Source organism: Pundamilia nyererei, unplaced genomic scaffold (genome assembly GCF_000239375.1).
Source record: "Pundamilia nyererei isolate P.nyererei 1_Seehausen unplaced genomic scaffold, PunNye1.0 scaffold00019, whole genome shotgun sequence".
NCBI lineage: Eukaryota > Metazoa > Chordata > Actinopteri > Cichliformes > Cichlidae > Pundamilia > Pundamilia nyererei.
In genome coordinates this window covers 2,847,865-2,866,355 of record NW_005187420.1, presented here as the reverse complement: position 1 = coordinate 2,866,355, position 18,491 = coordinate 2,847,865, and the positions used below count along the sequence as shown (strand labels likewise).

Sequence of the window (18,491 nt, the reverse complement as noted above, 5' to 3'; positions counted from 1 at the left end):
AAGTTGTAATTTCATTTTGTTTCTTCAAAACTGTGACTAGATGATCATGACCCTCACCACCTTGCACTGTATGTGTAAGATGTTTTACTTGTGCGTGAGACTGCGCCATCGTCCGAGTAGTCGAAACTGCACCTGGAAATACTTGATGTAACTTCGTCTCTGACTGCTTTTAACCTTGGGCCTTACATCCAATACATGCGCTTGATGATCACTTGCATCAACACCCTGATATGGTCGCTCTGGTAACACAGGTTTGAACGTCGGAGCATTAGGATTTAAAACGTCTAAACGCCCCTGCTCTCGTTCTAAATACGAATTCATTCCATCAGATTTAACACTAGCAGCACTTGAGACTCGGGACATTTCAGAAGCTTTTAAAACATTCACCTTTGCTGCTGGCTGCTATTTCAGTTTCTAAGTCAAGCAGCTCCTTTCTTTTCTTAAGCTGTATTTCTTGTTCTTCCAAAGCATGCTTTTCCTTCAACAACCTCTGTCGAACAAGAAGGGCAGCCATGTCAGCGTCTGCCATTATGCGTGCTGACAAGGCAGATGAAACCATTGAGCCACTGAGTGATGATTTACTTTTCCTACAACTTTTGTTTCCAACATTAGAGATGCTATCACTTGGATTAACATCATCTATCGCAGCACCTTTACCAACATTCCCGGCGTGCCTAGAAGCACCAGAACCCTTTCCAGTAGGTAATACATCAGAAGACTCAACAACAGGTGGATTTAAATGTGACAACTCAAGCTCAGACCCCAGATTTTTACTCTGAGGGTTTCCCTTTGCATCATGAAGCCATTTCTTTATCTCTTCCATAAACTCAGTATTATTATAAACCAAGCAGTTTGTTTTTCTTGCTCTTCTTGAGGAAGCAAAGGGAGCAAGGTTTCATGCAGATGAGTTGCCTCATTAAGCAACAGTAGAAACATCTTCAGATTGCTTTAATTCTTTAATAACCTTTATGACCTTTTTAATTTTATTAATCTTAGTGTGACGTTCTGTTTGAAGCCTTTCAATCTGATTCTCCAAAGCCTTAGTAGTCGGTTTCGGCTGTCTTTTCTTTCCATCCACATCACCACATTGTATTAATTGGTGTGTCTCCATTTTTCTTCAAAACATTACAAAATCCAAACGCTGAACTGCATCTATGCCACACAGCTTCATTCCAACACATCAACTTGATGACATTCCCTTCAATAAACCTTGGACACACACAATATCCCCCACTATCTGCCTATTAAACCCAACTAACTCAACCTAATCTTCCGTACATACTAGCGGTGGGTATTTATGTACCTCCATACCGGTACTCCCAAGCCAATGGCTTCAGCCGCCTGATGCACAATAACTAGAAAGCAAATCAGTACAACGCCTAGTGCAGCTGTACTGCTGAAACCTAACAGGGGAATATGACTCCTGAAAGAAATCTGTTTTATGTAGCCAAAGGCTTCATCTAAAAGCTGCATGGACAAAGGCAACAGCAAACTATAAAACTCTCATCAATAAAACTCATCTATATATAAATAATCCAATAAAACCTACAAACTTTTCTGTTGACAATTTGTTGCGGCTCCTCCAACCAATGGCCGCGGCAGGCTAAACATGAGGACACAGATGACGTGCAACAATAAACGCATAAAATACACTTCTGTACCATTTGCTCCTTTTATTCCACATGCTCAAGCTGCGGTCAACAGAAAGTTTTGCCTCATGCTCACCCTACCTTTCTGCTCATCAACATCAGGTGCCGTGAACAGGTGAGTGCAACCACATTTATCATCTACCACACCCATGAGACACGCCCCACACCCGTGCACCAATACAGTGAGTCCATTTAAACCAACCCACTTAGTCAAAAAGGAACAACTCATATGGCTCCTACAGTAAATGGCCTGTATTTGTACAGCGCTTTATAGTGTATAGTGTTCACACATCCAGTCATCCACCCATTCGTGATGGCATGTAGCCACAGCCACCCTGGGGCGCACTGACAGAGGCGAGGCTGCTGGACACTGGTGCCACTGGGCCCTCTGACCACCACCAGTAGGCAATGAGTGAAGTGTCTTGCCCAAGGACACAACGGCCGGGGCTCGAACCGGCAACCTTCCGATTACAAGGCGAACTGCCAACTCTAGAGCCACGATTGCCCGTCATAGATCATACAAGTAGTCATACAACTGTCTCGAAAAGCAACACTTAATACTTTAGTTTGTCTTAAGAACTTAAATGAACGCTGCAAATATTTTCTTAAGTGGATTCTTTTGCAACCCAAAACTCAGCAGCTCTATTCCATATATGCTTTGTTTTGATCTATAGACGCCTATTCTGTCCACATTCAGTGTAAGTGAGACCAAATTTCACCAGCAAAACGTTGTCAACATTTCCGCATGCAAGATCAAACCTGCAGAGGTTGTTTTGCCTTCATACAGAATACAAGATATCATCATCAGCGGGCCAATATGACCAAACACAGGACCACACATGATGAGTTTGTCCTTCGGTGGATGCCATTAAAGAGTCACCTGGGAGATCATTTTCCAGTCTGCTTTGCTGTGGAGTCCGTGACAGGGTTAGCCTTTCATTCATTCCTTTAATGATGGAGTTAGTATGGGGACCAAAAACTATCAACTGACTCATTCCCTGTCTTGCAGGCTGGGTGTACCAGCTTTTCAAGCGTTACACATTCCCACTCACATGCCAACCCAACCTCACAGTAAGTTCAGTTCAATTCAGTTTTATTTATATAGCAATAAATCACAGCAACAGTCACCTCAAGCTGCTTTATATTGTAAGGTGAAGACCCTACAATATTACAGAGAAAACCCCCACAAGCAGATAAACCTCTATGAGCTAGCACTTGGTGACAGTGGGAATGAAAAAAAAACAAAAACCTTTTAACAGGAAGAAACTGGCAGAACCAGGCTGGGGGAGGGGCGGGGCCATCTGCCGTGACCGGTAGACGATGTAATGACTCATCATTATGTTAGGTGTTAAGAAAATAAACCATCTCCTGCCTGAAAAATGAAAATAAAGAAGGATCTGAAACAAATAATGACAAAGCTACCAACACTGAACTTTAACATGATTAATTCAGGTAAACACATAAAACATCCGGTGTATCCGTTTACTGGAAAGTAACCAGACCCAAGTCTAATCAGCCTACGTGAATGATGGTAATTATAAATCCTCTCCATAGTAAAGTTGTTAAGTCATTGTTCATTAATGTTTTTTTTCTCAGGTCTGGAGTCTATCAGTCTGAGATGAGGTGTGCTATCCTGGATGTCAGGAAGGAGGAAAGTGAGTCTAAAGGCTGCTCTGATGTCAACATTTATTATCTAACACTTGAAGTTTTAACATACTGGCAGTACTGCAGAGTGGTTTGAGTAATGCCTCTCTTGTGAAGCACTTTGTAACATATATCTGTGAAAACTGCTATATAAATAAACTTTTACTCACTTACTTTACTTGCTTACTTTAAATAAGTAATGTGAGTGTTTTTATTTTGACGTGTTATTGACTTGTTTCAGTTAAAACCAATGTGATCTGCACTGAGTCCACAATGAGAGTTGAGATTGACAAATCGTCCTTCCGTGGACTCCACGAGGATCACCTGCGTCTCAGTGAACCCAGCAACACCCTCTGCAGCCTGGAGAGATACTTCAACAGCGCTCACGTCATCGGCATCATCCCCCTCAGTGCTTGCGGCACTCAAATCGAGGTAACGAGGGCTCATTTGTGTCAACACACACAAATTCATACCCTCTGCAGTATAACGTAGGAGATAAGGTTTACATGGAGATAGATGCCTCCTCTACAGTCAACAACACTGAGATTTTTGTGGAGTCCTGCAGAGCTTCGCCATATGACAACCCCAACTACCTGCCGACCTACTCCATCATCGAAAATGGGTAGGCATGAGGACAGGTGATGTATCAGTGAAGGTTCTCCTGTTTATCTGTTTGTACTTGAAGCAGTTACCTGAGTGCCTTTTAGAATAAAAATTTCTCTCATCTTTAAGAATTTCAGGTGTTATACAGAAGTGGAAGTCCATAGAACAAGGCTCTTTAAAGGTTTTTAAGGCATCAGGCTATCACTTGAATATTTGTGAATGGCGCTGTATGATGGTTAAACAAGGATTTATGATGAAATTGTAAGTTGTAGTCTCTTTCTTTGCATTGTGCTGTGATCAGGTGCCCAGTGCACTCCACTGTTATGACCCATGCACCAGACAACAAGAGACAATTTAGGTTCCATCGAGGCCTTCAAGTTCATTGGTTTGCACGATCAGGTAAAGAATGAGTTTAGACCAGGTCTCTAAATACGTTTCACATTGTGGTGCTTGAGCAGCACCATCGACTGGAACCAAATTCCTTGTATGTGTTTGCGCATATACTTGGCCAAAAAAGGGGGTTCTGATTCTGATGAATTCTACACCCAAAACTCAAGCCGTATCTTTTTAATCTGATTAACTTTATTGCATACTCACACATCTCGTGCACACATTGCTTGAAATTTGCTAAAAGTTACCTAATTTTAAAAAAAGTGTATTATGTGAAGAAAACATTGAAAATGTGTCCATCATGGGGCCTGGTTTTGCAGGAAAAAGGCCTGCTTTTGTTTATATGCTATAGTTTGTCATTTGTTGTTTGCTCATGTGGCCAAAGGGCAGATGATGTTTGCTATCAGTCACTAGAATCCTCCTTCAGTATGTTTCAGTGAAACTTTCATGATGAAAATGGGTTTCAGCCAAAATTGTTCTTAAGATCAAGATTGTATTTGTTGTTTTACAGATAATACCAGCAACAGACTGAGAGAGCAGCTATGATGCTTATAATTTAATGCTTAAAATAGTTATTTCATTGGCTGGGAATACATCCTCACATTAGGTTTGACAGCAGTTCTAGTTTTGTCTTAAGCATGAACTGAGGCTGCGGTTTGGGGAAGGCCTCAGAGGAGGCTGGCTCCCGGGCTGGGCAGATCTCCATGATCTCCATCAACAACTTGTAGCGCTGCAGACAGGGAAGCTAAATAAATAATCTCTATTTAAATCTGTGATGTCCACTTAACGTAAATTCAGTTTTTCCATCAGAAGGTTTTAATGCACGTGCAGCACTTGGATACTGAGAGATTTGAGGTTGAGTGACACGCACAGCCAAAGGTTTCACTTGCATTCAGGTATACATCAGCTGTTCAGTGATGGTATGTGAAGCGGGAAACCCCAACACCAGGTGCTCACAGGGATGCATCAACTCCACGTCAGACGCTCACCACCACTCCCACTGCTGAAAGAGAGGGACTGTCATGCAGACTGCACAGCACTTAATTTCCCAGGGTCCCCTGTGCCTGAAGAGGTCAGCAGACATCAGCAGGAGTGCAGGTGCTTTGTTTTAGTCACTGTAACTTTGGATAACGCTGAATTAAAACTGATCTTCTCTTGTTTCCAGGGAACGCCATGAACCTGAACCTGGTCTTCATAGCTGGATGTCTTCTTGCTGCTGTCGCTATGATCTGTGGCGTGCTCACGTTCAGGGCCGAAACATCGATGGTCAGATACCAAGCTTTGTCCTCAACTGAAAGTTAAAACCCTTCGTGTGCTCCACTGGATGAGATGAAATTATTTAGATCAGCCTGCAGTCTGAGTGTTCATGTATCGTCTCATGTGTGAATTAACTGATGAAAATCAATTATTTTCTATCAGTTATTATTAGAATAGTACACAGCTTTGGGTGCATAAGCTAAAACGGGAAAGAGTTTGTTTTTTAAATCTATAGATTTACAGTATAATTTGAAATGAATAAATCCTGATTATTGATCCTGATCAAAGATTTATAGAATAATGAAAGTCTTATTACTGTTTTTGTCCATGTTTACTTTCACCTGTCGACTGTGTAGCTCAAAGTCACAAGTGACATTTACACAACATATTCTTCATCCCACAGTTTCACAAACTGTGAAACAAGCTAACAAAGAGCTTGTTTGTGCTGCTTCTTCCTCCGGGTCTCTCTTGGAAATGAGGATATTTTTCCTTCTGATTAAATAAAGATGAAAAAAAAAATATAACTGCTTCTGTCTGAGATGTGGTGAAACATGGAATCCAGTAATTGTGACACATACTTCCATTTGTAACACATTTCTTACCAATCTGTAATCTTGGATTAATGTTTGTAATGTTATATCAATGTCAACCTTAAACGACGTCACACACAGAAGTCTCTGAAATCATCAGAATATGTAGCAAAAGTTCTAAAAGATCACAGTTTTCTCTTTGTGTCAATATCAATAAACTTCTTACAATGTAACTGGTAACGAAGGAATCTATACGGGGCAGCAGGAATGTTACCACAGCAACCCAAATCAGCTGTTCCTTTCCGTCTCCATAGTAATCGTGGTTACACGTCTTTTCTGTCCAATGTGGCCTTTTTGGTCTCGAGTGTAACCTAAGGTTTCATCGTTTGTTTCCATTCATCGATTGCAGACTGTGACAGTGACATGTTCACCTCCTTTAAGAGAGAGTTCTTCACTTAAACACAAAACGTCAGTTTTTCGTGTGATTGAAGGTTTCCCAGCAGGTCAGTAAATACAGAACACTTGGTTATAAAGATTTTATGTTATTACCTAAAACTACACAGCAGGTAATCTGTCAGGTGAAACAATCAGCTGACTGACGGTCCTCACAGAGGACAGACCTCCAACTGATTCACCACATCTGATGGGAGCGGATGCTCTTTAGTCTGGAAGAGAAAACACAAACACACAGACAGTGAAGAAGACGGTTCGAGGTGCTTTGCATACGACACTAAATTCAGTGTTTAAAAATAAAAGCATCTGTTTACTAAACGTAAACACAACACTCCCCCCTCTAAGAGATCTGATAGATAAAAATGATATCAGAATCAGAAGAGCAGATGAAAACAAACTATGTTCTTAATTGAACGCAGTGCGTTTCTGTCGGTGAGCGATGGATTACGGATTTAAAACGTTTTGGTGGAAACAAAAAAAAGAGGAAAAACTCTAAACATTGTTAATAATGATTGTTTTGCATACACAGCTTCTGACTTACATCAGCACTTTATAACAAACTAATTTCCAAGTGTCTACCACTCAATCAGGGTCATCTTTCGATGCTCTGACAGGTGACCTCTGACCTTTTTAGCAACTCGTCTGTCGACACCTGTCCGTCTTCACCTTCCTGCTCGCCGGCTCCTCCTCCTTGCTCTTCTTCGGCTGCTTCTTTGTGCTTGTGCTTCTTGTGTTTCTTCTTCTGCAAAGAAAAAAGAAGTCACAGCTTCAGCGTGAGGAAGGAGCCATTTTATCTGATCTGATCCTTATTCTTCGTTTTCTACCTTCTTTTCCTTCTTGTGTTTGTAATGCTTCTTTTTCTTGTGTTTCTTCTCTTTGCTCTTCTTGCCCGTTTTAACCTCCTTGATTGGAGGGCACATGGAGGCGGCGCCCCCTCTGACTAAACACAGGAACAACAGGCAGAGGTTATTAATCCTCCAGCAACGCTTTTACGAAGCAGGATGCACTTAATGAAGTAGAAGCAGAAGAGGAGCAGTGAAAGCGTCGATGAACAGACGCTCTAGTTCTACACACTGAATGTGGATCGATTCACACGAATGTAACCCAGCGGAGCTGATCACAGAGAGACTGCTGTATCTATAAAAACAATGTCCACGCAAGGGAAACCATGTGACTGGGTCACGGTGAATAAACTTGAGTTGTCTGTTGTTGATCTGGTGGGTGACACTCACTCAGAGCAGCCGAGGGAGGCGGCAGCTTCGGCCCAAACTCCTCCTCTTCCTGTTCGGAGGCCTGAGTGGAAACTGCTGGTTTTGAAGGAGCAGAGAGGAAAAGAGTTAACAGAGTTACGCTCGCCAGGGACGTGAGATTAGAGGAAAGGTTAAGGTGATTCAGCAAACTCAGAGTACCTGCTTGGTGACTGGAGGAGGCGGTGGCTGAGGAGGAGGTGGTGGCTGAGGAGGAGGCGGCTGAGGCTGAGGAGGAGGCGGTGGCTGAGGAGGAGGCGGTGGCTGAGGAGGAGGCGGTGGCTGAGGAGGAGGAGGGGATGCTGAAGAGGTTCAGTGGCTCCGAGTCCACTTTTCCTTCATCCTCCTTTGTCACCTTTTCTTCCTCCTCATCGCTGCTCTCCCCCTCTGATGAAGAGGAGGACTTCTCATCAGAGGAGCTAGCAAAGATGGCCTTAAACAGATCCATGGGAGGCCTGCTCTCCTCTTCCTCCTCCTCCTCCTCCTCTTCTTCATCACCTTCTTTCTTCTGCTCTGATGACTTTATCTGTAGAAGGAAGGATAAACTCTTTAGATTTAAGGACTTCCTCGCCTGCTGGTTTGGACACTTTGCTCTTTCACTACCTCCGGTTTGCTTCCTGGAGCCTGATCGCTGCTGCTGATTGAGGCAGGTAAGGCAGGCGTGGGGGTGTGCTCCACTTTGGTCTCGGTCTGGTTGCGTGCAGCACTGAGAAGCTCACCCAGCGGGTCCTCCTTCTTCTTCTCCACCTTCTGCTCAGAGACATCCCACCTGGACTTCTTCCCGGATTCTGGAGGTTTTGGAGGTGCTGAAGAGAAACAATGAGCTTAATCTGTGAGCACAGACACTGTGGTGTTAAACGGAAACTAAGAAAACATCAAATTTGTGTTAAGGCTACAAAGAAACTTAAATTCACGGAGGAAAAACTAAACGGAAAGAAAGTATTTAATAAAAGCAATCACTTCAGTTTTCCTGGCTTTACTTTTTTATCCTAAATAAATCCTGATTGGTCAACAAACCTCAGTCTGAGGAACAGCAGATTTAACCCTTAAAACATCGAAATAAATTCTTACATAACTCTTCAGTCACACTGAGATATTCTTTGATAAAAATGAGTTTGGATCAGTTTTCGTCTACTTGAGTTTTAAAAACACATTTAACTTTCATTTGTGCTGAAAAACAAAATCTGTCTACTTTACTGAGGTTTAGTGTGACTGTGACAGGGCAGGATGTGATAAAGCTGCTGCAGTCAGAAACATTTACTCGCTTTGGCTCATCGATGTGTAAATGGAGCTTGGGAGCTCGCTCACGTCTCGCTGTCAAAGCTAACTCTGCTTAACGGCTTCGTGCACTGACAGCTGCTCGTGTGGCCGACAGAAACAAGCCAAGCAGGCAAAAGTTGATACTGAAGGTCTGATCTTCCCTCACAGCACACCTGGGAACATCTTTTATGTTTAAAATAATACCGAGCATTGTTACAGGTGGGTGCTGTGGGTGGCAGTAAAGACAACATGGATTTAAACAAGCTTTTAAGTTAAAGAAACAAGAAAAAGGGCTTAAAGTTCTCTTACAGAATATTCTACTGCTTGCCTGTTAAAACTCTTTAGCGCCTCCTGTGTGTGAATGAAGTTACCTGCAGCCTCTCTGCTCTCAGTCACAGTCAGGAAATTGAAGACTGAAAACTTGTCTCTCTTCACTTTGGGCAGACCCACAATGCCGGACCTGCAGGACCAATCACAGTGAGACTTTAGCTCAGCAGAGTTTGGATTTAACCTCGACGTTCTGTTTAGAGCCGATTCAGATCTGTGTGCCGTACCCGGGGTAGGGGTCGGGCACGTTGAATCTTTTGCAGAGCAGTTTGTCAGGATACCACTCGAACGTTTCTCTGGTCAGTTTTCCAAACATCTTCATCTTTACTGCAGACTGTTTGTCATCCAGGTCTCCCTGACAACCAAAAGAAAGCATCAGTGACTCCTGAGCTTACCTGCAGTGTAGGGGTGTGGTTTTTTACAGCACCAGGTGGCGTCCTACCTCTTGGTCCTGGCTGACCTCCACGCTGTCATCGTCCTCCTGGTCTTTGGCTCTGGTGAAGCGGGAGGACAGCGAGGAGGAGGTGGGCCGGTACAAGATAGAAGCTCGGACAAACTCCTCCCTCTCCCGGCTGCGCTCCCACTCTGTCATTCCCGGGTCTAGACTCTGCTCCAGAGCGTCTGAGGGACACACAGAAGATTTTTACATTTTAATATCCAGGCGGTCTCTAATGTGGGAGCTTTAATGTTAGCCAGTAATCACATATACGCACGTGCTCAGACACGTAGGAGCATTAACCCTCTGGGGTCCAGGGTATAATTGGCCATTTTTGACTACTTTTGATTTTACTTCTATATTTCACCGTTAAAAACTGTTTATCTTGCCTTGTTTGGTATCATTATTTTCAGCACAACCTCAAATATCTGAAATTTGAGTTATTTTTGCATTTTGGCAAACTATATTAGAACAAATGATCTAAATTCAGACAAAAAATTCAAAATCCGAGTAGAAAAAAGTTATATTTTTTACTGTAAAACCCACAAACATGTTTAACGAATCATTTTCATAACTTGAAATGCAAATAGAAATTGTACATTTCTAAAAATTATGCACAAGATTTGCAAACAACAAAGTTATATGGTACTATTCACCTAAAAATGCAGCCAAGGCCTCAGGCGTTTATATAACCATTTAAATCTATTTACAGAACAATCAGCTGCATCAAATAAGAAGACACAAATTATTTGTGCCGGTCCAAAAAAATAGTTTGTGTTCAGTATAAGACAGAGGAGAACAGCACCGGCCTAAACCTGCAGGCCTGACAGCAGGAGGAGCATCCGTCCTGTTTTCCATGTGGGAACAGCGTTTACACTGGAATCTGCCTTTGACGGCTTTTTTGGAGCAAATGTGACATTCAGCAGTATAACTGACACACAACACAAAACAATAACTACACAACACACTAACTACAGCCTCCAAACACACTAAACGTCACTAATGTCTCACATATGAAAACTCGCTCTCTCTCTCACAGGTGTCACTCCTAAATCTTCCCCTTCTCCCTAAGCAACCAAGTGCCCCATGTTACCATATCATTTTTTTGATTGGCTGACATGGTAAACTCTAACATCAAATAGGGAAGGGGTGTTTTTTCTTTCTTCACTCGTAAGCGGAGAGTGTTTGCGAGCGCTGTCTGTAGAAAACGCTGTTTTTACCGTTCTTCCTGCGCCGCTGTTTTGTTCAGAAAAAAACATCACGTGTATTTTTTAATCATAACTCTGGTTTTACGTGGCCCATCGACACAATTCAAAAACTGGTATATAGTTTGAAGTCTGCACTTTCGACCCAAGTTGAAATGGCGACTCAGAGTCGCTGCATCTTGTAGCTGTGGCGTCTTAAATTGGTCATGTGATTTTGACGCGCCGACGCGTTTGTCGACCCCAGAGGGTTAATGATGGTTTTTGTGGTTTAACTAAAACTGTACCAACTATATCAAAGGATCCTGCAGTGCATGATGGGACCTGCAGGGCGGAGCCTCGTACCATTGTCTCCCTGCTTGAGACAGCTCAGGTAGAGTTCGTAGCGTGCCTGCTTGCTGGGGTTTTTCTCAAATGGTTTGAAGGTCTGTGACGATGTTTGGATGCCTCTCCACGCTGCCAGAGCCTCCTGCTGGAGGCCGGAGGAGGCAGGCAGCACTTGTGCCGACTTCCCTGATGTCTGCGAGGCATGACCGGAGACGGGGGTGGAGGTTTTGGCCGAGGGCGGGTTAGAGGAGTTGCGGAAGCTGAGCAGGCGCTGCCTGTCCTCGGGCCTCAGCAGCTCCATGACCGAACTGGGACCTGATCGGGATGAAGTTGGGAAAACATCACCAGCAGCATTAACGCACTCGCCATCAGAATGGGACACGATGTCCTGATTATCCTACATTTTTAATTAATCTAGAAAAACTACATATAGTTTCAACCTTTTTTGATTTTCCTCATTTGTTGTTTTTTGCACTTCTGTGATTGCTTCATTTTTCAGCCATCTCTTACCTTGCAGGGCGTCCTCTCCCAGCAGCGCCCTCCTCTGGCCAGAGTCCAGCTGGTGGCGTCCTGCTTGCTGGGGCTCCTCTTTGACCATGTGGCCTTTGGACACCCGGAGAGCCTCGGCCAACGCGGGGCTGACCCCGGAAAGATGCGAAACATCGACCGAAGGACGGAAATGATGGACTGGACGATAATCGCGAGGCAGACAGGGAGGCGGGAAGATCTACAGAGAGATACAGAAACATGAGGGGTGTGTCCAGGTACCGATGAGGACACGTGATCAGATATTTTGAAGCTCCTCACTGTTTTTTCCTCGAGGGGTTTCTGTGCCAGAGTGAATCCTTCCAGGATTTTGCCGAGATACGAAGCATCTTTACTTCTGTCTGGAAGCAAAAAAAAATCCAAATAATTTTCCATCTTACTTCATGAATGCTTTCATTTCAGTTTTTCATGGACAAGAGAGAGACATTATTCTTTAATAATTAAAAAAACTAAAAAATACGGCTCTCAAAATGCCTGGAACATTCCAGGTTTTCCCAGGAAGCATTACCTTTCTTCTTAGTGTACTGCTGCGGGGCCGTCCAGCCGTACAGGCTGTCGCCCGGCTCCTCTTCTCCCAGGATTGTGTCGTATCTGGACATGGAGTCTCTGTGGTACACGTCTTCATCGTCATCCTCTAACGCACCCACGCCAAAGGCCTGCAGGTCAAAGGTCAGCAGCCAAACACTTTGTATTTAAAAAAGACAACCAAAAACACTTCTGGGTTTTGTGGGCTCACCTGTCCGACCACTCCTCCTCTCCTCGAGCTGCTCTTTGTGTCTCCGAACAGGCGATTCCTCGTCTCAGACTGAGGTTTAAACAGATCGATGTGTTCAGCCGTGCCGTGACCCAGCAACGCCAGGCTCGGGTCCAGACCGCGGTACCCCAAACCCTGAACTCCCAACCTAGGGTTGAAGTCCACCGGAGTTACATCCTTCGGGGCAAAGGTCACGTTCTCTGGAGCAAACTCCTCATCGTCATCCTGATGAGGCAGAGATTTCATGCACGCACAGGTGAAAATATGCAGCATGCATTATGAATTTCAGATTCAGTTTAGATCGTCCTCCATCAGGTTCTGTGTTAAAATATTCTGTCTAAGCAGCCGCACTCACCTCCGATTCCTCCGAACCAGCAGGGGGCAGCGTGCAGCCGTAAACTTTACCTCCACCGTCTGTCAGGAGGACAAAGTGTCAGTATTTACACATTATAACTAACACCAGACAGATACAGGATTCATGCTGAAATGAAACACAGCATAAGGTGAAGTAGGAAAAACAGAATTTAAAAAACCGGCATCAAACATGAAAGCTGCTGCGAATCTTCACTTGAGACGCTGAGTGGACTGATTCAGCATTTCATTTTTTCAAGTTCTGGTTTTAAATGATCCAAGACACCAAAGCTAACTCCACCTCCTCATCGGCAGCCTCAGAGTGAATGTGCTCACATGGTTTTTACTGACGCAGTTTATTCTGTGTGAAAAGCTTCAAGTTTCCGAACTCACATGAATCAGATCACAGTGAGCAAACTACAGGTGTGAAAACGCCCTAAGTCAAGTGTCACAGGGATTATTTTACCCTTTACAAACTCCTGAATTTCTCTTATTGGTCAAGCAACCTTGTGCCTGTAAAGATGACACACTTACCCATCTGCTGCCTGCGAGCTTTCCTCTTCACACGAGGCCCGACGCCCTGACCTTCCTTCCAGCCCATCTTCATCAGCAGCTCCACCCCGATGGAAGACCTGAGAGACAAAACAAACACACATCAGAGCAAATTCACTCTGCAAACTGTTAAAGAGGGAAGGATGGTGCTGCAGAAGCAGGCTGCTGGGACACAGTTGGTGGGATGTGGGTGTGGCAGCAGTTACCTGGCAGGTGCGATCAGCTCCTCCAGCAGCGTGTCTCCGGGGATCAGAGCCGCCTGAGCGCTGATGGCTCTCGCCTTCTCTCCGGCCTCGTCTCTGCGGCTGGACGAGAACTCCTGACTGGTGGTGATCTCTCTGGGAGCGATGCCGTGTTCGCTGAAATCCTGACAAACACCAACAACGATGTGCATCAGCTCCACTAAACCTGAACCTCAAACCTCCTCACGTCTCTTCTGAAACATGTTCTGCATACCGGAAAGACCAAGCACTCAAACGCTGCAGCGTAAAAGCTATAAAATCAGCTTTAGATGATTTCCAGACATCAGACAGCTGCTCTGACAGAAGCGTATAAAATGTTATTTGATATTTTAGGGTATTTGATGTTATTTGGATAAAGTCCCAGATTTTCTTTTACATGTGAATAAAAAACCTTCCCCTCTCTCTGGGTGGTTGTACCTCCTCGTCCATGAAATCTTCTGGCCTGGCATGGTGTTTCTCAGCTTTCTGTTGCCGTGACGACACAAAGGCTGACGGGGTCCAGCCTAAAAAGACACGGGGACGCCAAATGGCAAGATATGGAATCAAAATTAAAATGCTTGAGCTGAAAAAACGGTTTCACTGTTTGCAGAACAACATCTGCGACGGACGCCAGCATCGCAGCATGGGAGAAAAGTGGAGGACAAAAAAAAGAAAACAACACGCAGCTACAAAGCAGCCAGGTCTGCTCTAAAGCCAACTTCAAAATCAGAGGCTGGACTGAACCAAACACCGTTAGCTTTACGATGAGGGGACACCACCTCCCCTTACACGTCTGCATGCAGCGCTCCATAAATATCACATTAACTAAAATATGTGTGAACTCTACAGGAGGTGTCTCACCTTCTTTTGAGCCGACAGTGTTGAAGTATCCGGCTGAAAAGCCTCCAGTGAACGCTCCGTGGAACCTCTTATATCGTCCCTTCTCATCTTTGACTGTCTGATCGTGGAGTGGGACGGGCTTCTTCAGCGGCTCGTCTGTGAAAACACGGCAATTTTTAAATGGTAAAGATTGAAATGGGAAAACATTTAAAATTGTTGTCAATTCTGTACAAAACAGAGGTTGTAGTAAACTATAAGGATTTGGAAGTAATTTATTGCTGATTTATACACTGGTCAAAAATGAAGCAAAGGCAACAACAAGACAACCCCCCAAAAAGCAGATGAGGGCACAGTCCATTGCTCTCTCCTTTTCTCTCCTCTTTCTTTTGCTAGTGTCACCGATGATCACCACTTGTCACTGCTGGCAGCCTGAGATGGTGTCTGTATCCTATTTGGGTTGCACAGGTAGTCCAGCTCCTCCAGGATGGCTCCTCCATGTGTATCATCTTTGTCTCAAGAATGTGGAGGAGATACCAGGAGATGGAGCCGTAGAAGGTCATCACCCAAGATCGGCATCTGCTCCTTTGTGTGAGGAGCAGGATGAGCTCTGCTATAAGATGACCTTCAGCTGGTTACCCGTTTGCATGTTTCTGACCAAACAGTCAGAAAAAGACTTCATGACGGTGGCTGGAAGGTCCAATATCCTTCAGTGGGACCCGCGCTCACAGCCCAGCACCGTGCAGAACCAGCGGGTCCACCGCCGGAGCCCAGGGTAGGCTCACACTGCGCTATGAGTTAACCACTACATCAGAGTCTGTGTAATACAATTTCTTTTTTCCTCCAACTAGTAACGACATTTACTGATATTCTTCTTTTTGTTTTCCCGCATTAAATACACTAAAAATAATCTACATCCTGTAACGATATTTAAGACACACAATGTCGCACAAAGCCACAGTATAGTCTTTACCGCAGTAAGCACACAAATCACACACACTGCAGCTTCAGATTTGAAGGGGAAAAAATAAATGGCAGCTTTCTCTACAACTTTGAGGCCGAACTGAAGACCTGATAGTGTTGAAACTTTAGAGATGAGAAATGGCACTGTATTCAGTAGTTATGTTCAACTACTTTAATCAGCAACATTAACATAAAGGATTTTTGAATGAGGTCTGGGTTTCAAACTAGGAGGCTATGATTGCGCTTAGCTAGCTGCTCGTTAGCTGAACTCAGTGAAGTAGCGCTGCGAACGGCGCAGCTAGTAACGCTTTGCTTTAAACACCTGGGAGATTTTTTAAATGCAAGTAAACAGATGACCGAGATCATAAAATTCACCCCACCTTCTTCCAAAGGTTCCAAAGGAGTCCCGTAAGTCACAAAATCTTCATCGCTGTCGCTGTCGGACGCCATGATTTATTTTTTTTACTCCGTTTACGGTATCCGCAAAAGGACAAACTTTGTGAAGTGTACTTTAGCGCTTTACAAGAACGGTTGGGGAAAATAGCGACACCTTGCGTTAGCTACAAATAACTACATCAGCTGTAACTACATTCACTCAAACTTTTGTAAAATATTTATGTGAGACACTTTCCCTGTTGTGAGGATATCTATGCAGATATAGCTTGCCTTAAAATCAACAAATCAACAATTGTAAATATTTCATATAATTCATTTAAGATAAGATAAGGCATATTGAAACATATACTTATTATTAAAATAAAGTCTAATATCTTAAAGTCTAGCAAAATAACAGAATTAATGATGGCTTACCTATTACTAGTTTATGTTATTATGAGTTATTTATAAGGACTTAAAGTCGTTAGTGTGAGACAAACTTTTACTGTGACAACATTTTTTCTTCTAGTTCACTATGATTCTCTTTCTTTACTGGAAAAAAATATTCCTGTCTGAAATGTCATTAGTGCGTTTAATGAAGAAGGTGGTTTCTCCCTTGTTTGCTATTAAGTGCTTGTTTTAGTTGTCTTTTCTTCTTGTTTGGTTTGTTGATAAAACAACCAGATTTATTGTTTCTTACTGAACTGTGTAATTTCCTCTGCAGCCTCGGAGGAGCTGAAGTGTTGGCTATCGAATGTCCATCCAAAGCTCACAGCAGTTTGTCATTTGTTTTCTTTGAGCCTGAAATCACTCACACCCCCTCAGTGATCCATAAAACCCCACGCTCTTGACAAAAGCCAAACGCCTGGCTCAGCAGAAAGCCAAGACCCTGTAAAGATCCAAATCTGAGACCCCCACGTCTCTGCACAGAAAACACAGAGCCTCCCTGCTCTTTGTAACCCGACCGAACTGCTAAACTTCTGGGGGTTTAAACTAACTGAATCTGGACGGCACTCAGGGTGGGGGCCACAGGGTCAGTTTGGTGGTGAAATCTGTGGGCAGGATGAAGCTGTGTGGACTCAGAACCATGACAGTGCAGGAACAGCCACAAAAGAACCAGGTTATCAGAAAAGAGCCCGGACAGAGGTAGAGCCGGGACACCAGAGTTATAACAGTTTTGTTCCCTGTTGTTATTTCATTTTCAATACAGTTTAGTTTCAGTTATTTTTCAGTTCTTCTAGTTTTTTAATCATTACCAGTATATTTGACTAGGAAATGCTGAACATGGACTTGACAATATGAACACAGAACTTTAAAGGCAAGATACTCAAAGTCAACAAATTCTTTACCAAAACCACCAAACGGACTAAAATTAGAACATTTTTTCATTTGAGTTTGACACAATATCTTTGTGTCCATGTGTCCATCCATCCTCATCTGCTTATCAAATTCAGAGTTGTGGGGTGAGGTGGGGGCGTGTGGACCCTATTCCAGCTGCCATAGGCCGAGAGGTGGGGTACACCCTGTACAGGTCACCAGTCTGTCAGAGAGATAGCTTTTAATCTATTTTTTTGTCAGTTTTTACTGAGGTTGAGTGAACTATAATGAATAATTGAACGAACTATGCTTGGATAAGAATTATCATATAAAAAAAATAAACTTTTAACCTGACCTTGAATAGTTTTGGAGACCTCAGCCTGTTGACTTAACGAGTCCCTTCCTCCTTTTGGCCACTAGGTGTCAGTGTCTGCCTGCAGATCACGGGTTTGTCTCACAGCTGGGTTTACTCTGCACGCTCACATTAAAATAACTGACAGAAATATATATTTGTATAATTTAGACTTTCACTTGCAGGATGAACTTGTAAATGTGATGCATTAACAGGTCAGAGATGGAAAATCCACACGAGTAGGCACCGCGTCGAGGCACCAAGTTTACACTCCCCAAAAGTCTGATGATCAGTGAGGGAAAAGTTGTTCCTATCTCCAGAAGACAGATACAAACATTAACCATGCCTTCATAGTTTTCCAAGATAACGGCTTCAATATGCATAATAAAATTAAAAGATTGTTATTGTTTGTTTATGCGCTGTTTTTCCTCCCTTGGTTGCTAAGACTTTGTAGGACATTTCTTGAAAAGCCAGAAATCTTTGCAGATATCTCACCATGTGGCTGCTCCTCATAAATCGTTGCATATGTTCATTAAAGTGGATCCGTAGAGTTGTGGTTCACACATTTGCTTAACAAGTGTCCCTGGTTTGATCTCGGCAGGAGACACAAGTCCCTCGGGATTGGAATCACTTCATTCAGATCTACCTGCTGTGGTGACCCTTTGTGAAAAAAGTAACTTTAATTAAACTGTATACAAACATTTAACATGCAGATGTAAAGTGAGCATAGACTGCATGTGAAAGATGGACGTGTCTGCCACTTCTGCAAAATGACGCCAGTGCACAACTGTCCAAATCATGCATTCTTTCTAATCTCCAACAGGGGGCGACTCCTCTGGTTGCACAGAGTGACTATGAGAAAACGACCCTCAGCTCCTTCCCTCACTCACACTTTCCT

General features: G+C 43.5%; 2 protein-coding genes and 1 long non-coding RNA gene across 3 annotated transcripts; 1 reads left to right on the top strand and 2 right to left on the bottom strand.

Moving 5' to 3' along the window:
- Positions 1–1,717: 1,717 nt before the first annotated feature.
- Positions 1,718–5,770, top strand: LOC102207475 (CUB and zona pellucida-like domain-containing protein 1). Its single transcript, XM_074312080.1, is given in 8 exon segments — positions 1,718–1,764; positions 3,246–3,304; positions 3,535–3,627; positions 3,726–3,915; positions 4,198–4,257; positions 4,259–4,295; positions 5,183–5,384; positions 5,452–5,770. Coding segments are annotated over 8 exon segments (825 nt in total). The 3' UTR covers positions 5,589–5,770.
- An 825-nt stretch (positions 5,771–6,595) lies between these two features.
- On the bottom strand, positions 6,596–7,264 carry LOC106456131 (uncharacterized). Its single transcript, XR_001290295.1, has 2 exons — positions 7,153–7,264; positions 6,596–6,738 (listed from the first exon to the last, which is right to left on the bottom strand). It is a non-coding gene; the product is annotated as an uncharacterized LOC106456131 (long non-coding RNA).
- A 68-nt stretch (positions 7,265–7,332) lies between these two features.
- On the bottom strand, positions 7,333–16,020 carry gpatch1 (G patch domain containing 1). The gene is made up of 17 exons (XM_013909100.1): positions 15,930–16,020; positions 14,611–14,745; positions 14,188–14,273; positions 13,735–13,895; positions 13,511–13,608; positions 12,981–13,039; positions 12,608–12,850; positions 12,380–12,527; positions 12,133–12,212; positions 11,836–12,052; positions 11,344–11,640; positions 9,803–9,981; positions 9,588–9,715; positions 9,405–9,493; positions 8,377–8,579; positions 8,025–8,299; positions 7,333–7,462 (listed from the first exon to the last, which is right to left on the bottom strand). The coding sequence occupies exons 1-17, from the start codon at positions 15,997–15,999 to the stop codon at positions 7,333–7,335; spliced, it is 2,598 nt and encodes an 865-aa protein (XP_013764554.1). The 5' UTR covers positions 16,000–16,020.
- Positions 16,021–18,491: the final 2,471 nt, after the last annotated feature.